General features: G+C 44.2%; 1 protein-coding gene and 1 pseudogene across 1 annotated transcript in view; one reads left to right on the plus strand and one right to left on the minus strand.

Moving 5' to 3' along the window:
• The window catches only part of LOC120021847 (uncharacterized protein C18orf25-like), a 28,055-nt gene extending 24,137 nt beyond the window's left edge, over positions 1 to 3,918 (minus strand). The window contains exons 1-2 of the mRNA XM_038965694.1: positions 3,900 to 3,918; positions 825 to 1,679 (exon numbers count right to left, since the gene is read on the minus strand). Of these exons, the coding sequence (XP_038821622.1) occupies positions 825 to 1,679; positions 3,900 to 3,918 (874 nt within the window). The remainder of the gene's footprint in view (positions 1 to 824; positions 1,680 to 3,899) is intronic.
• Positions 3,919 to 10,995: 7,077 nt separating this feature from the next.
• LOC120021848 lies at positions 10,996 to 12,567 on the plus strand (annotated as a pseudogene).
• Positions 12,568 to 17,598: the final 5,031 nt, after the last annotated feature.

Below are 17,598 nucleotides of genomic sequence, written 5' to 3' on the forward strand. Positions count from 1 at the left end.
CGGTGAAGCATGGTGGTGGCAGAATCATGCTGTGGGGATGTTTTTCAGCGGCAGTGACTGGGACACTAGTCAGAATCGAGGGAAAGATACACAGAGCAAAGTACAGAGAGATCATTGATGAAAACCTGCTCCAGAGCGCTCAGGACCTCAGACTGGGGCAAAGGTTCAGCTTCCAACAAGACAATGACCGTAAGCACACAGCAAAGACAATGCAGGTGTGGCTTCAGGACAAGTCTCTGAATGTCATTGAGTCAGCCAGAGCCAGGTCTTGAACCCGATCGAACATCTCTGGAGAGACCTGAAAATAGCTGTGCAGCTCCACATCCAACCTGACAGAGCTTGAGAGGATCTACAGAGAAGAATGGGAGAAACAACCCAAATACAGGTGTGCCAAGCTTGTAGCGTCATACCCAAGAAGACTTGAGGCTGTAATCACTGCCAAAGGTGCTTCAACAAAATACTGAGTAAAGGGCCTGAATGCTTATGTAAATGTTATTTTATTGATTAAAAAAATTGCCATTTCCTAAAAGAAAAACGTTTTTGCTTTGTCATTATGGGGTATTGTGAGGAAGAAAAAAAAAACTATCCATTTTAGAATAAGGCTGTAATATAACAAAATGTGGAAGACGTCAAGGGGTCTGAATACTTTCCGAATGCACTATACCTGTGATGTCTGGAGCAAATGTATAGTGATTGTTACTTCATGGTGTGCTAAATGTGGGTTACTTGGAATGTCTGTAGTAAATGTATTTAACATGGGATACACGTGTGGTGAATATTACCGCTGGGTGGTTTGGGTGAATGTGTCTGGTGTTGAATGTTACCTGGGATGTCTGTGGTGATTGTCTTGCCGCCTGATGTCTCATCTTCAGAGGAGCTGGTGCTAGAGTCACAGGTGAGGTCGCTGTCACTTGTACTGCTGTCCTGCAGCAGGTTGTACTTCTTCCTCGCCGCTGCCTCACGCTTCTGCCTCAGCAGCCGTATCCGCTCCTTGTGCTTCTGGCTCCGGTGACCTTTGACTTTAGCCAGCCGGCCGTTGGTCTGCTTCTCGCCGCCTGCTCCTCCTGCCACAGCCGGCTGGCAGCGGTTCTTCTTGGCTGCCATTGTGTTGGTGGACATCTCACTTTCAGAACGTGAACGCCGGGACTTTTGCCTGCTTGACGATGACATTTGGCACCCTGCTGCCAGCCCGGTGTCAGCCACCGTGGTGCCCTCCTCCCCTGACGCCCGCGAGGCGGCTCCCTCCTCACCAGAGGAGAGTGTGTCTGAGTCGGCCTGGTGGCCACTGGAGGAGGGCGAGAGCATGCAGGGGTTGGAGGAGTCGCTCTCGTAGACGCGGTCTGAGGCAGGCTTGTCACTGCCGGTGGAGGCGTGCTGGGACTCTGGGGAGTCTCTCCTTAGCTCCTTCATGAGGCAGGGCATGGAGAGCAGGCTGGGCTCACCCTCCATCTGCAAGGGACTGTCCCCCTCTTCTCCTGGTGGAAAGCTGGTGGTGGTCTCTGTTTTAAGGGGCTCCCCCTGCTCCCCCCTAAAAGCAGCTGCTGACCCCACCTGTGCAGGACACTCTGGGAGGGTCTCGCCATCCACAAACTCCTCTGTGTCTGCCATCTTAAGGCTAGTTGAGAGTAGGGCCCCGTGGTCTGACTGTCTTAGAAGAGTGGGCCTGGACAGGAACTCACCTGGAACAACAATACATATATATTTAGGGAAAAGGGGATACCTAGTCAGTTGTACAACTGAATGCATTCAACTGAAATGTGTCTCCTGCATTTTTACACACACATACATATATATATATATATAAATAAATGCAACTTTGGTTCAAACGCCAAAGGAAGCTGGCTATTTTTCTTCTTTGCTAGCTGGCTAATAGTAGCTTAGCTGTCTGGCTAGGTAGCTAGATTAGTGTGTGTGTGTGTGGGGGGGGGGGTTCGAAGGGTGCATTTGCGGCCCGCAATTCAGGGCATTCTGCAGGAACGCCTATTCATATTTCTATTGGTCTATTTTTAAGCTAGGACTCTGGTACACAGGTGGGGACGCTCCAGTACAGTAGGTGGCAGTAATGCACCGTAACGTTGGATGCCAACCGCCGATAAACCCCACAAAAGAAGAGGCGGGGGCTAGAACGGTAGCTAGCTAGTGTCCTTCAACCCCACCAGTCGTGCACCGCTTAACCCGCAGTTCTGAGGGCAGGTGTTCGGCAGGCGGGAGCGAAGGTCACTGTGTGCTTGCTAGGATTCCGGTACACAGCAGGTGGGAGCATCACCGGTAGACAGTGTCCTTTGATCCAGAAAAACTAAAATACTTGCATTTCCCTTTTGACACATTTTAATCGCATTGACAATCAGGGGAAATCCTGAATATGAAAAGTGTCTCACAAGCATGAAGATGGCTGGTGAATAGGAGGAGGAGGAGGGGGCTTTAATACAGGAACCAATGGGATACTTGGACGCAATGCAGGAATGCCCACATGCAGGAACGCCCTGAATTGCGGGCCGCTACTGAGAAAGGCTGCAAGTTTCCCATAAATCGATTGTTTTTGACGAGTGGATTCAGTTGCGGGGGAAGGACGGGGGATTTGTAAACATAGTCATCCATGCATGCATTTGTTATACTAGCACGAACCCGCTGGGCAGATAACTACGTAGTTAGCCAACTACCTAAAATGGAAGAGGCGTAACATTAGCTATGCTAGTGACGATTCAATTTAAAACGCATTCCTTTAGCTAGCCATGGTATGCTAGCCAGTTAGCACTGACGGCGTATCTAGCTATGCAGGCGAACATGCTAGCTAGCAACTTACCTAGGACCGGGTGTTACACGCTTGTTTCTTCAGTGTCCGACTTCTGTGACATCTTATTTTTATATATGTATATATATTTTTTTTTATGTATGACTTATACAAATAATACACTTGCAACGTCAACCTTAGTCCATTCACACATACGAATACCAGCTAGCTACTTATTTCAAAATGTCCCCACCGGCCGATGTTCACATAAAAATGTGCGTCACTTCCGTGGTTGTAAATGACATAGGAAAAACTAGCACCTCGGTGCGTCTAGGAGGTAGTGTAGCTACATAATCACTTCAGGTTGTTGTAGGTGCACACTGTATATTGGTTTTGAACTTAAATCACTAAAGCCGTGCTCACATTGACAGTTTGAAGTGACTCAAATCCAATTTATTTTGCATATCCGATTCTGTTCTTTTTCCTGCAGTCTGAACAGGCAAAAAGCACATGGAATCAGATATTTCAAGCCACATTTCGTTGTTTGAAGTCCAATACTATGCAAATCTGATTCCTGGACATGTCACTTGCCTTGAATGGTCAAATCGGAATTTTGCGCTCATGTGGTTTTTAGACTTCGGCATATCTTGTTGCTTGCTAGCTACTCTGACATTTTGACAAAAACATGTGGTAGCTAACTAGCTTGTTAATTAGTGAATGTGCTAGAAAGCTAAACAGCTACCTAGCTAGCTACTTGACTGTTGTGGCTACCCAAAAATGACTCATTTTGAATGTTAGATCATGTTATCCTTTTTGGCTTTAAAAAGTGTTCTTACACTAATTTTGAACATTCAAAACAACTGGGAAACGTCCATGTCAGGCATTGTTGTCACCTTAGCATGCTACATATCTTCTGAATGATAGGAAGCACCACCAATCAGCTGCATCATTTGTGGGGGACGACATGTTTACTGTTGCATTGTTTTCATAGGAAACAATTAGCGGCTCATCTTTACTTTCCCGCCTATGATTTTGTAAGACAGCTAAAGATACCCTTAGACACATTCTGGAAAAAAAATATAGCCTAAACAGCCCATGACAAATTAATGAAAAACCTTTATGATTTCTATTGACATGTATTATCATTAAAAATACTTTCTACACTTACCATCCCCAAAATGTGTCATTTTAAAGGCAGCCCTTTAGACATGGAGGAATTCATGAAGTCCACCTTCATCTCCAGTTGAGCATCAATTGCAGCCTTGGACAAGGAGAAAACAGTTAACTTAAAATAGAATTGTCACAATGTACAGTATTATCACAAAGTTCATGTTGGCAAAACTCACAAATTCTCGCTTTGTCGCTTCAATTTTTACTTCCGCAAGAGATGGACTTTTATCAGGAAATATGATATTTAGAAGAGCATATCACAAATTTAGAAAAATGTAAAAACATTTTTTTTTAAATACTCACATTTCTTACTGGGCTCAAATCTCTGTAGGGTTCTAGTTTCTTTGACAAAGGTATCATTTCTTGTTTCAACGTGGGAATTTGCTGCAGAGGGAGGAGAAACCCATGGCAATACATTTCACAGCAAAGCAGAACGGCAAATACTACCAGCTTAAAACATAACATGAGTAAACCACAGAGAGCTCCAACAGAGCTTGGTGGGAGATATATTCTCCATGTGTCTGGATGCCTGATGTTCCTGAGGGTGAGAGTATGAACATGCATTGCTTATGACCCAGGCAAAAAGCCCTAAATACCTGACCGTGTTTCCGAGGTTGACTTCCCTGCTCAAGCTATCCCCCAATCCAACATCTCAAAGCCAGAAACAAAACAGAGGAAATCTTTACTTTTGAAGAAAAAGAATAAACAACATACAGTACCAGTCAGAAGTTTGAACACACCTACTCATTCCAGGGGTTTTCTTAATTTTTACTATTTTCTACATGGTAGAATAATAGAGAAGACATCAAAACTATGAAATAACACATGGAATAATGTGGAAGAGATGTAAGACATGTTGTCCAACTCATTATAGTTAAGCACAGAAAACATGGTAATTAACTACAATGATCTACAGCTGCCTGTTTTCATTGGTTCTTGCCAGGTAAGCCTGTGGGGCCAGCAAACATAGGCTGCATGGAGAGGAAGGGCGATAGAGAGACAGGAGAGGGATAGAGAGCGGTTATTTGGGTATCTACTCGACAATGAATCTAATTGTGTTGTTATTTAGCAGTATTAAAGAGTAACTGACCCTAAAAAACAACTAATCTCTTTCAAAACGGCCTATGTGTCATCGATATGAGTCAAACATTTAGTCTCGTGTAAAAATAGACTACAAAGTGTAAATATAATAATTTTGGTCAGTCAGTTTTGTCTAAATCGGAGTTTGGAAGCTCAGTATGTCACAACAAGTAAATTAAGGTTAGGTTTGGATTACAAGTATGTCAACAAGTCATGCCGCTTTTTGCCAAGCTCCACATGAAAATTGCCCGTCCGCCCACTTTGCTTCCCTACATTGAATGGGGCTCCGTTGTTTCATCGCCCGCAGTTTTGAGACTGAAAAGCCCTATACTGTAATGCCCGGGGTGTAGTGGATGAAAGGAGTCAAACACAGGAGACAGAGAGTTCAGAGTAGCGTTCCAAATTTAATTCCCCACACGGGTGAAAACACGACGCTACTCTAAAACTAATGCTTCACCACAAACAAAGTGAGAAACACGAAAATCACAAACCAACGTACACGTACCCTGACACACAAGAATGTACACACAACAATCCCGCACACCCAGCAGGCCGGGCTGCTGGGTAATAAAGCCCCACAAATCACCCTAACCACAAACAGGTGTCACTACTCAACAAAAAGGGAGGGGGAGGAAAAGTCAGTAGCAGCTAGTAGGCCGGTGACGACGACCGCCGAGCGCCACCCGAACAGGAAGGGGAGCCACCTTCGGTGGGAGTCGTTACATATACGAATTGACCAACTATGGGTTGCATGCCCTTCTAAATCAAATTGTATTAGTCACATGCGCTGAATACAACCTTACAGTGAAATGCTTACTTACGAGCCCCTAACCAACAATGCATTTTTTTTTTTAAACAAATAAAATACTAGTAAGAAATAGAAGTAACAAATAATTGAAGAGTTGCAGTAAAATAACAATAGCGAGACTAAACACAGGGGGGTACCGGTGGGGCGGGGGGGGTGCTTGTGGGTAGATGTTAGATGTTCAGGAGTCTTATGGCTTGGGGGTAGAAGCTGTTTAGAAGCCTCGTGGACCTAGACTTGGCGCTCAGGTACCACTTGATATGCAGTAGCAGAGAGAACTGTCTATGACGAGGGTGGCTGGAGTCTTTGACAATTTTTAGGGCCTTCCTCTGACACCGTGTAGAGGTCCTGGATGGCAGGAAGCTTGGCCCCAGTGATGTACTGGGCCGTATGCACTACCCTATGTAGCGCCTTGCGGTCGGAGGCCGAGCAGTTGCCATACCAGGCAGTGATGCAACCAGTCAGGATGCTCTCGATGGTGCAGCTGTAGAACCTTTTGAGGATCTGAGGACCCATGCCAGATCTTTCAGTCTCCTGAGGCGGAAAATATTCTGTTGTGCCCTCTTCACAGCTGTCTTCGTGTGCTTGGACCATGTTAGTTTGATGGAGATGTGGACACCAAGGAACTTGAAGCTCTCAACCTGCTCCACTACAGCACCGTCGATGAGAATGGGGGCATGCTTGGTACTCTTTTTCCTGTAGTCCACAATCATCTCCTTTATCTTCATGACGTTGAGGGAGAGGTTGTTGTCCTCGCACCACACGGCCAGGTCTCTGACCCCCTTCCTATAGGCTGCCTCATCGTTGTCGGTGATCACTGTTGTGTCATCGACAAACTTTATGATGGTGTTGGAGTTGTGCCTGGCCGTGCAGTCATGAGTGAACAGGGAATACAGGAGGGGAATAAGCACGCATCTCTGAGGGGCCCCCGGTGTTGAGGATCAGCGTGGCGGATGTGCTGTTACCTACCCTTACCACCTGGGGGCGGCCCGTCAGGAAGTCCAGGATCCAGTTGCAGAGGGAGGTGTTTAGTCCCAGGGTCCTTAGCTTATTGATGAGCTTTGAGGGCACTATGGTGTTGAACGCTGAGCTGTAGTCAAGGAATAGCATTCTCACATAGGTGTTCCTTTTGTCCAGGTGGGAAAGGGCAGTGTGGAGTGCAATAGAGATTGCATCATCTGTGGATCTGTTGGGGTGGTATGCAAATTGGAGTGGGTCTAGGGTTTCTGGGAAAATGGTGTTGATGTGAGCCATGACCAGCCTTTCAAAGCACTTAATGGCTACAGACGTGAATGCTACGGGTCGGTAGTCATTTAGGCAGGTTACCTTAGTGTTCTTGGGCACAGGGACTATGGTGGTCTGCTTAAAACATGTTTGTATTACAGACTTGGACAGGGAGAGGTTGAAAATGTCAGTGAAGACACCTGCCAGTTGGCCACCGCATGCTCGCAGTACACGTCCTGGTAATCCGCCCTGCGGCCTTGTGAATGTTGACCTGTTTAAAGGTCTAACTCACATCGGCTGCAGAGAGAGTGATCACACAGTCTTCCAGAACAGCTGGTGCTCTCATGCATGTTTCAGTGTTATTTGCCTCGAAGAGAGCATAGAAGTAGTTTAGCTCGTCTGGTAGGCTCGTGTCACTGGGCAGCTCTCGGCTGTGCTTCCCTTTGCAGTCTGTAATGGTTTGCAAGCCCTGCCACATCCGACGAGCGTCAGAGCTGGTGTAGCACGATTCGATCTTAGTCCTGTATTGATGCTTTGCCTGTTTGATGGTTCGTCGGAGGGCATAGCAGGATTTCTTATAAGCTTCTGGGTTAGAGTCCTGCTCCTTGAAAGCGGCAGCTTTCAACCATAATTCATGGCTTCTGTTTGGGGTATGTACGTATGGTCACTGTGGGGACGACGTCATCGATGCACTTATTGATATAAGTATCCTTCCTGTTTGGCCCTGTCCGGGGTTATCATCAGATGGGGCCACAGTGTCTCCTGACCCCTCCTGTCTCAGCCTCCAGTATTTATGCTGCAGTAGTTTATGTGTCGGGGGGCTAGGGTCAGTTTGTTATATCTGGAGTACTTCTCCTGTCTTATCCGGTGTCCTGTGTGAATTTAAGTATGCTCTCTCTAATTCTCTCTTTCTCTCTTTCTTTCTCTCTCTCGGAGGACCTGAGCCCTAGGACCATGCCTCAGGACTACCTGGCATGATGACTCCTTGCTGTCCCCAGTCCACCTGGCCGTGCTGCTGCTTCAGTTTCAACTGTTCTGCCTGCGGCTATGGAACCCTGACCTGTCCACCGGACGTGCTACCTGTCCCAGACCTGCTGTTTTCAACTCTCTAGAGACAGCAGGAGCGGTAGAGATACTCTTAATGATCGGCTATGAAAAGCCAACTGACATTTACTCCTGAGGTGCTGACTTGCTGCACCCTCGACAACTACTGTGATTATTATTATTTGACCATGCTGGTAATTTATGAACATTTGAACATCTTGGCCATGTTCTGTTATAATTTCCACCCGGCACAGCCAGAAGAGGACTGGCCACCCCTCATAGCCGGGTTCCTCTCTAGGTTTCTTCCTAGGTTTTGGCCTTTCTAGGGAGTTTTTCCTAGCCACCATGCTTCTACACCTGCATTGCTTGCTGTTTGGGGTTTTAGGCTGGGTTTCTGTACAGCACTTTGAGATATCAGCTGATGTAAGAAGGGCTATATAAATACATTTGATTTGATACAAGCGCACACTTTTATTAAATATAAAGATACCGTACCGTTACCGTGGCCCACAAACCGTGACCCACAAACTGTAATACATACCGAACCGTGGGCCCACTGTACCGTTGCATCCCTACTGCATACATTAATGACTTTGGCGTCCAGATAGATCTATTCAAGTTTTTCCCGTAATCTGAGATCTGAGAGTTCTTTGATAAGAGTGAAACTTACATGACTCCACTTGAAATGTCATCCTCAGTGAGATGTATACATAGGTCTACCACGCTAATCAATAGACTTTACATGTCCTACCGTGAGTCAATAAGGAGATGGAGCCATTAACCCAGATGAGGTACCTGAGAACTCTGAGAGAACCACATTTAGAGCAAAAAGCAATGCGTCCATAGAAACCTTCTGTAGGATTGTTACAAATGACGTAGGTGACCTACTGAAAGACAAACAGAAACACAAATCCTACGATAACCCGAGTAGAGACGAGAGAATGGCTCTTAAGGACTTTGATTATCATTAAAAAAATGTGACAAAAGAGGAGGAATTTGTATACAAAACAAATGTGACTATGTGAATGAATGTCGCCGACAACTATCTAAAGGTAACTTCTATCGCAAACTGAATTATGACCCTACCCTAGAATTCCAGCATAAGATCTCATCCACAGTGGAAAGCTGTTTGGAATCAGGACAAATCACCAAGAAAGAAGTTGAATTTCTATGTGTGAAATTTCCCAAGATACCAACTTTCTATACAGTCACTAAATTACACAAACAAGTGTCTCCTCCTCCAGGTAGACCAATTGTAGCAGCAATCTACTCTGTGACATCCAACATTTCTAAATTTCTGGATTACCACATTAATCCGATGGTTGAGAATCTCCCATTTTATGTCAAAGACACTAGTCACATGATCTCATTGAATGAGGGCTTAGGAAGGATACCAGAGGGCACCCTGCTGGCCACTTTTGATGTGGAGAGCTTGTACACTAACATCCCACACACTGGAGGCTTGCAGGCGCTGCAACACTTCCTTCAGCAGAGAGACTTTACCCTTGCTCCATCCAATTAATGCATCTTACAACTTACTGAACTGGTATTATCCAATAACTACTTCGTAGACTTTTTCCTTCAAAATTTGGGGTGTAGCCATGGGCTCCCCCTTTTCCTCCAACTATGCAAACCTGTATGTGGGACAATTTGAAGAAGCACTCCTGTACAAAACAGAGACACACCCCCTACTTTCTAAAATCCTCCTATGGAAGAGACAAATAGATGATGTCTTTGTGCTCTCGGAGGGAAGTCAGCAGGAACTAAATTAATTCCAAACTACTAAACGAGAGCTCTTGAATACCTCAAATTCAACATGCAGACTGATGAGAGAGAAATAAACTACCTGGACTTATGGATCATCAAAGAAAATGATGCATTACACACAGACTTATACACAAAGCCCACAGACCGCAACACCTTGCTATGTGCGGATAATATGCATCTTCTTCCCTTCAAGAATGGTCTACCATATAGCCAGTTATGCAGGATTAAACAAATCTGTGGCCACTAGACAGATTTTGACAGCAAAAAATTACAGATAAATTGAAAATGAGAGGCTACAAGGACAAAACTCTTGATGCTGCAATGATGAGAATATCTCAAAAACCAAGAGAGGAATTACTAAAAACTCAACCAAAGAAGAAAAACAAAGCAACCGTCTTTTGCACTAAGTACACCAAGGGTTCGGGGAAAATGAAAGCTATCCTGAAAACGAAATCGCACACCTCTTCAAGGAACGCCCACAACTTTATGGAAGACCATTTTCACTCTTATTTGCCAAGCAAAATGTTTGTGTGGTGCACCCATAGGTAAAAAAATACCGGACCTGCGGAGAGTGCTATCACAGATAGAACAAAGAGCTAGTTGTTTCACCTGATGTATAAATCTGAAGCATCTGGATTTTTAAATGGTGTTTGGAAACCAAAAGGTGCTTTACCGCCACCAACTAGACTGTGTAAATCCATTACACGTTGTGATACAAAAAGGATGAAATGTACCCTGCCAACTAACCCTACACTCATTTTAAAAAATGGGGGAAAAACATTCCACGTCTTGACCCTATCTGACGGCCTGGGTGGACGGGACACTACTATTCAACGCACCATGTTACTCTTTTGCTGTAAAATCTCACCACAACACCTATTGTCGGTTATTTACGTTCCATTTCTGCAGTACAGTTGATAACCATGGCAATGAGAGCTAAAAAGCCAACCTTAATTAAGCACATTTCATTCCTAGGCCACTCTGTACTGGTAAAGGTCTACTACTCACTGCAGGGTTCTAGACTAACTTTTTCCACTAGGGGCACTGGTGCTACCAAATATTTAATTGGATGGCACCAGCACATGATTTGGTCACACCAATTTCTCTCCCCTGCTCAGCGATAATGGCCTGACCTGTGCCCCATAATTTACCTGCATTCCATACAGGGCAGGTGATGGCTGGTGATGTGTCTGCCTACATTCCAACCAACATCATCTCCGTCACAGACGGACAGGTAAGTATCATGTGTTCTCAAAAATGTTTACCATAATTAATCAGAAGCTGAAAATAAAAGTTGAGTTATCTGGTTTTAATGGACCTTCCTCATACCTATCCTTGCATTCATTCCTTTTTTATTTTATTTTCCCCCCCAATTTTGTGGTATCCAATTGGTAGTTATACAGTCTTGTCCCATCGCTGCAACTCCCGTATGGATTCGGGAGAGCCGAAGGTCGAGAAAAGTGCATCCTCCGAAATGCAACCCAGCCAAGCAGCACTGCTTCTTGACACAATGCCCGCTTAACCCGGAAGCCAGCCCCACCAATGTGTCGGAGGAAACGCCGTACACCTGGCGACCATGTCAGTGTGCATTGTGCCCGGCCCGCCACAGGAGTCGCTAGTGCGCGATTGGACAAGAACATCCCTGTCGGCCAAACCCTCCCCTAACCCGGACGATGCTGGGCCAATTGTGCGCCGCCCCACGGGTCTCCCGGTCGCGGCCGGCTGCCTCTAACCAGGATCTCTAGCGGCACAGCTTAGCACTGCAATGCAGTGCCTTAGACCACTGCACCACTTGGGAGGCCTCACATTCATTCCTGTGGTCATTTTCGGTAATGTCACTTTTTGTTATCTTAGGACTGATTGATCAGGTGTTTACCCAATTATAACACTGAACCCAGACCAAAGCCATGAAGTAGGTGGGCCTCTAATTTCTTTCCCCAGTATTTATAAATTGGCATTGGGCCCCTGCATTAGAAACCCTTACAAGGGAATTAGTGTCCCACTTGTCACTGACCCCATTTCCTCCCTGGTCAGGTGGGTGGTACCATGGAGCTGGACCGGTACAGTGAGGTGGCGTCCTTCACCCCGTTTGATTCGGACTCGGACGCTGCCACCCAGCAGCTGCTGAACCATGGTGTTTTCCTTCCAGAGCTCCTCAAGCAGGGGTAGTACTGTGAGTATCTCCTAGGATGTGTTGTTTTGGTCACATTTGTATGATTTTAATCAACTGAAATTATGATTGTGTGCACTGTCCCTGTCAAATAAATTGCATGAGTGGATGAGACTGAATTGAGATTTTCCAGAGGGTCGTCTTCAGTAAAGTTTTCTCTAGCCACTGCTGTTCCTTCTTCCTTGCCTGTGTGACTGACTACATGCATTTTGTCCTGCAGGCCCCATGGCCATTGAGGAGCAGGTTACAGTCATCTATGCCGGTGTGAGGGGACACTTGGACAAAATGGACCTAACCAAGATCGAAGATCGAGAAGGATTTCCTTCAACACGTTCTCAGCCAGCACCAGGACCTCTTGTCACAAATTAGGTCAACCAAATCAACTACCATGTTTTAGCCAGCTTAAGCTTGATGTTCTGACATTATTGGACTCCTTTTGTAAGTTATCGTACCATGTTCGTGAACATAATGTTAACCCATTTGGCTTCCCCTTGCAGAGCCGATGGCAAAATCTCAGAAACCACAGATGCCCAGTTGAAGCAGATTGTCTTGACCTTCCTGGCAAGCTTTGAGTAGTGTTTTATATTTTGAACTGTTTTGTCAATGTTTGCACAGTGTGCAGGTTAAACTTTCTACGCCATTCAGAAAATAAAGTGGCACTTGATATCTCCTAAAAGAGAATAAAAACTTTCTACTCCAGGACCCATGGACTTTCTTTTCTACTGCCTCCCCCCTCACCCTTCTTAAAGTATTTAACATTTACATTTTGGCCATTTAGCAGACACACTTACTGTATGCAAAGTTGCTTACAATCAGTGCATTCAACTTAGGAAGGTTATGGAGAGCCACATACCAAGACCATCCAGTAAAAGCTTATTCAAATGAGCTGACCAAAAAAGACTAGTGGTCACTTTTTACTGACTGCAAAATGCAGATTATCTCACTGACATCAATGATGGATAGCCATATAATATTGTTTTAGTAAGAGTCTATGCCTCAGTTATGCTTCACAATCATAAAGCATGATCAACAAACTATGAAGTCTCGTCAGGATTCTGAACCATCTTGCTGTCCCTGCCGCAGATGTCTGACATTCAGGGACCAATCTTATGACTGGGTGACCTAGTTTCTAGGGGTGATAACCATAGACTTGCCTACACGGTCATATCATTAGTGACAACAGTGCTTTTTCTCAGCATTTCTACAGCTCTTTTTAACAACAAAGGACTATGAATTGTAAAATAATAACAAAGACAGTTCTAATTAATGTTATCCCTTTCGTTAATTCGGCGGTAATAGTACATAGAATGAAACGTTTTGTCATGGAGAAAAAAAACATTAAGACATATGGCCTATGGGGTATTGTTACTAGGTAGAAAATGACAAAGAAACGTTTTATTCTGATTGGCTCTATTGAATCGAGAATCCGCTGCGCTGTCTGTTTACTACATCAGTCACCGATCAAATCAAACTGTCGGCGTTGCACTCACTGGAGAGGAAAATACACATAAGAGGTTACAAACTATAAAGAAACCATCATTTATTCGTTGAACATACCAAGCGGAACACCATGGCTTCAGGAGGAGAGTAAGTTGCCATCGCTATCTAATTTGCTTTCCTGAAGGACCCAGTTACCAAGAAAGAACGTTTGCTCTGTTAGCTAAAACCTAGGTAAATTGACTAGATAATGCTGACTAACTTTCTGTTGTTAACGAACTAATATCGGTATGTGTTCTATGGACGTAGCAATATTTGAACATATAGAAGTACTATACATGCAAATGATACGTTTCCACATAGATTATGCCATGCCCACGTGTCAGTGCCGGTTAGCTAAACGCATAGATAATTTCAGTTATACTGGCTATGTCAAAAATACCAGCTTGCCATCTCTGCATCTGTCTACCAGATTTAACCAGCTACGTAACTAGCAAAGCTGGTTAACTGACAGCGACGTAAATAGGAAGACTGCTTGTCATGTAGCTAACATTTGCTAAGTGATGCTTGTTATACTAGCAAAAGTTATAGTAGTCTGTTAAATTGAGCGAATGACTGACCACCTTCGCTCTCGTAGTTTTTCATGCTGTGTCATGTGGGGGCATGTGTAACACTTAGCTACATATTTACAACTGAATCTGAAACCCAGAGGCCGGCAGATGCCGATATTGAGTCGTTTCATCTTACTGTCCAAACGCATTGTATGCAGCTGGCAATACACTCCTATCACCGTGGACCGGTTTATACATAAAACATTCTCCATACAGGCAGCGAAGGCGTCTCCTTAACTTTCCCCTTAACTATACAGAATTTAATGGTGGGGAAAATATGCATACTTCATTTATGAAACACCATTTTCCACCACCATGCCAGAGTGGCTAATACTACTTCCTGATGTTGCGCCCGTCATTCAGGAGGAAATCTATAATTTGCAGCCTCAATGGAGAACGTTTTAAGTATGATCTGATCTACGGGATAGGTGTGTATTGCCTGCGGCATACAATGCGTTTGGACGGTAAGATGAAACGACTCAATATCACAATCTGCTGGTCTTTGGGCTGCTGATGCTAGCGTTTAGCAAAACATTAGCATTTCGTACAGTAAACATTACAAATGGGATACTCCCGTTCTTCCGAGTCCCGACCCTAGCTAGGTTCTTTCAAAAGGAATACACATCTTATGTATGCTACCTAATACCACAGAACAGTGAGCCAGATGTTAGACTGGATGTATAAATCTGGTGCATCTGGTTGGCATTTCCACTCACCACCAAATATGGTGCTGAGAGGAAGCCCAGTGGCCAGCAGTGGTAGAAGATGGATTTTGGCAGACATTCTGCACATTTTCTCATTGATGAAGCATTTGATCTCTGTTCCCGAAACTAAAATCTGTTACAAAGTGGACTAAGTTTGGTAGAGCTTACCCTTTGCCGAAGTTTTAAAAAAATTAGTTGTTTAGGAGTGCAAGGAAAATTTTTGTTATTGAACATTCGCACATTGGGCTCTCAAGTGGTGCAGCGGTCTAAGGCACTGCATCTCAGACCCTAGTTCGATTCCAGGCCGTATCACAACTGGCCATGATTAGGGTTTGGCCAGGGTAGGCCGTCATTGTAAATAAGAATTTGTTCTTAACTGACTTGCCTAGTTAAATAAATAAAGTTTTACTTCAGAGTAGGCGTTCTCTTATGGAAATATGCAAATACATGCTAGAACGCGCCAATAGGATTCTGCCAACCTCCTTGCTTGTTCAATCAATTTGCTCCAAGTGGAAATGACAGGCTATGGTCCATCTTGGGTTAGTTATAAAAAAATCTTTGCTAATACTCTCCTCTCCTGATAGCAAGCAAGTTAACTCAGCTATCTAGCAAAAAGTGTGGCAGATGTCTTTTCAAAACCCACAAAAATACAATTGCTGCCCATTCTAGTAGCTAGTTTCACTACTGTATAATAAGAAACTGAAAGCAACTGCCCCATAATAGCTATTCTAAGTTTCTGTCTCTAGTCAGTAGGCACACATTTAACACACAGACCACTTTTAACCCAACGAGACAGTTGATTAAAATGATGGCACGGTATCCAATCAAAAACCCATCTTTTGACCAATGGGTAAAATGTTAATCGTTGGGTATTAGGGTCAAAATTAAACATTGGTTCTGGTGTTATACTTATTCCATGTATTTAATGTTGTATAGCAGCTTCGCAGAAAAACAGACCACTTTATTTCATGAGGATAGGACTTACCATTGCTCAGATTCTTATTTTCATGTGATTGGAAAAGGTCAAAATGGTCACAGACGGGTAAATAATAATCCTTTTTTCAATAAGGCACAAAATCACCCGTTTGGAAACCTTTTTTGTCCAATATCTAAAGATAGGGTGGTCATATTAGTATGACATATTCAGGGCTGATGTAGAACACAGGTGATTAGAATAAAAGTAGAATATGCAATATTATGCAAATTATGCACTTAAAACAAAGACCATAGTAACACTGCAAAAAGACTAGAAATCATGGTGAATAACAATCTAACACAGGATGAAGTCGAAATAGCAATAGTCTTCAATTCCTACTTTATTGACTCTGTCAGGGTACTGACACAGAACCCCTCCACTGGTTTCTTGGGCTCAGTGCTGGTGAATGACGCTCAACCTGTCTTCATCATAAGGGAGGTTTCTGAGTCAAAGGTGAACAAGGTGATTAGCTCACTAAAGAACCCTAAAGCCAAAGATGTGTTTGGGCTGGACTCTACCTTTCCTAAAAACTACAAAGAGTCACTCATTGGCCCCATTACTAAGATCACCAACACATCTATTGGTCTCGGGGTGTTTCCAAGGATATGGAAGTCGGCCATAATAACGGCCATCTTTAAATCAGGTGACCCTGCTGACGTGAGTAACTACAGGCCCAGTAGTATACTACCTGTGGTGTCAAAGGTTGTTGAAAAGTGTGTAGCAGAACAACTGATTGCCCACCTCAACAACAGCCCCTTCACATTACACTCCATGCAGTTTGGCTTCAGAACGAAACACTCCACAGAAACGGGCCAACTGCTTTCTTCTGGAAAATGTGAAGTCCAAGATGGACAAAGGGGGTGTTGTTGGGGCTGTGTTTCTGGACCTAAGGAAGGCTTTTGATACTGTTAACCATGAGATTCTCATTGCAAAATTGTCCAAGTTCAACTTTTCCCCCCGATGCCTTGAGATGGATGAAATCATACCTTGAAGGCAGAACTCAGTGTGTCCGAGTGAGCAATGAGCTGTCGCCCACTCTTAGCTATGATGTGGGCGTGCCCCAAGGGTCAATACTGGGGCCCCTCCTGTTCAGCCTGTACATTAATGATCTGCCTTCTGTCTGTACTGGGTCTGAGGTTCAAATGTATGCAGATGATGCAGTGATATATGTGCATGCAAAGAGCAAACAACAAGCTGCACAAGAACTCACTACTGTAATGGTCCAGGTTACAAAGTGGCTCAGTGACTCGTGTTTGCATCTCAATGTGAAAAAAACTATTTGCATGTTCTTCACAAAGAGGGCAACAGATGCTACTGAGTCAGATGTCTATGTGTCAGGAGAGAAGCTCCAGGTGGTATCTGATTTTAAGTACCTTGGCATCATACTTGATTCCAACCTCTCTTTAAAAAACATGTGAATAAGGTAATTCAAATAACCAAATTCAACCTAGCTAATTTCCGATTTATAAGAAATTGTTTGACTACAGAGGTAGCAAAACTGTACTTCAAATCTATGATACTCCCCCACTTAACATACTGCTTGACTAGTTGGGCCCAAGCTTGCTGTACAACATTAAAACCTATTCAGTCTGTCTACAAACAGGCTCTCAAAGTGCTTGATAGGAAGCCCAATAGCCATCATCACTGTTACATCCTCAGAAAGCATGAGCTCCTGAGTTGGTAAAATCTGTGCAATACACCGACGCATGTCTTGTATTCAAGATCCTAAATGGCCTGGCTCCCCCTCCACTCAGTATTTTTGTTGAACAGAAAACCCAAACAAATGGCAGCAGATCCACAAGGTCTGCCATGAGAGGTGACTGTATAGTTCCCTTAACCCCTTATTTTTTGGCACTAAACAGTCTCCATATATACAGTA

The sequence above is a fragment of the Salvelinus namaycush genome, chromosome 26 (assembly GCF_016432855.1).
Source record: "Salvelinus namaycush isolate Seneca chromosome 26, SaNama_1.0, whole genome shotgun sequence".
In the NCBI taxonomy this organism is placed as follows: Eukaryota; Metazoa; Chordata; class Actinopteri; order Salmoniformes; family Salmonidae; genus Salvelinus; species Salvelinus namaycush.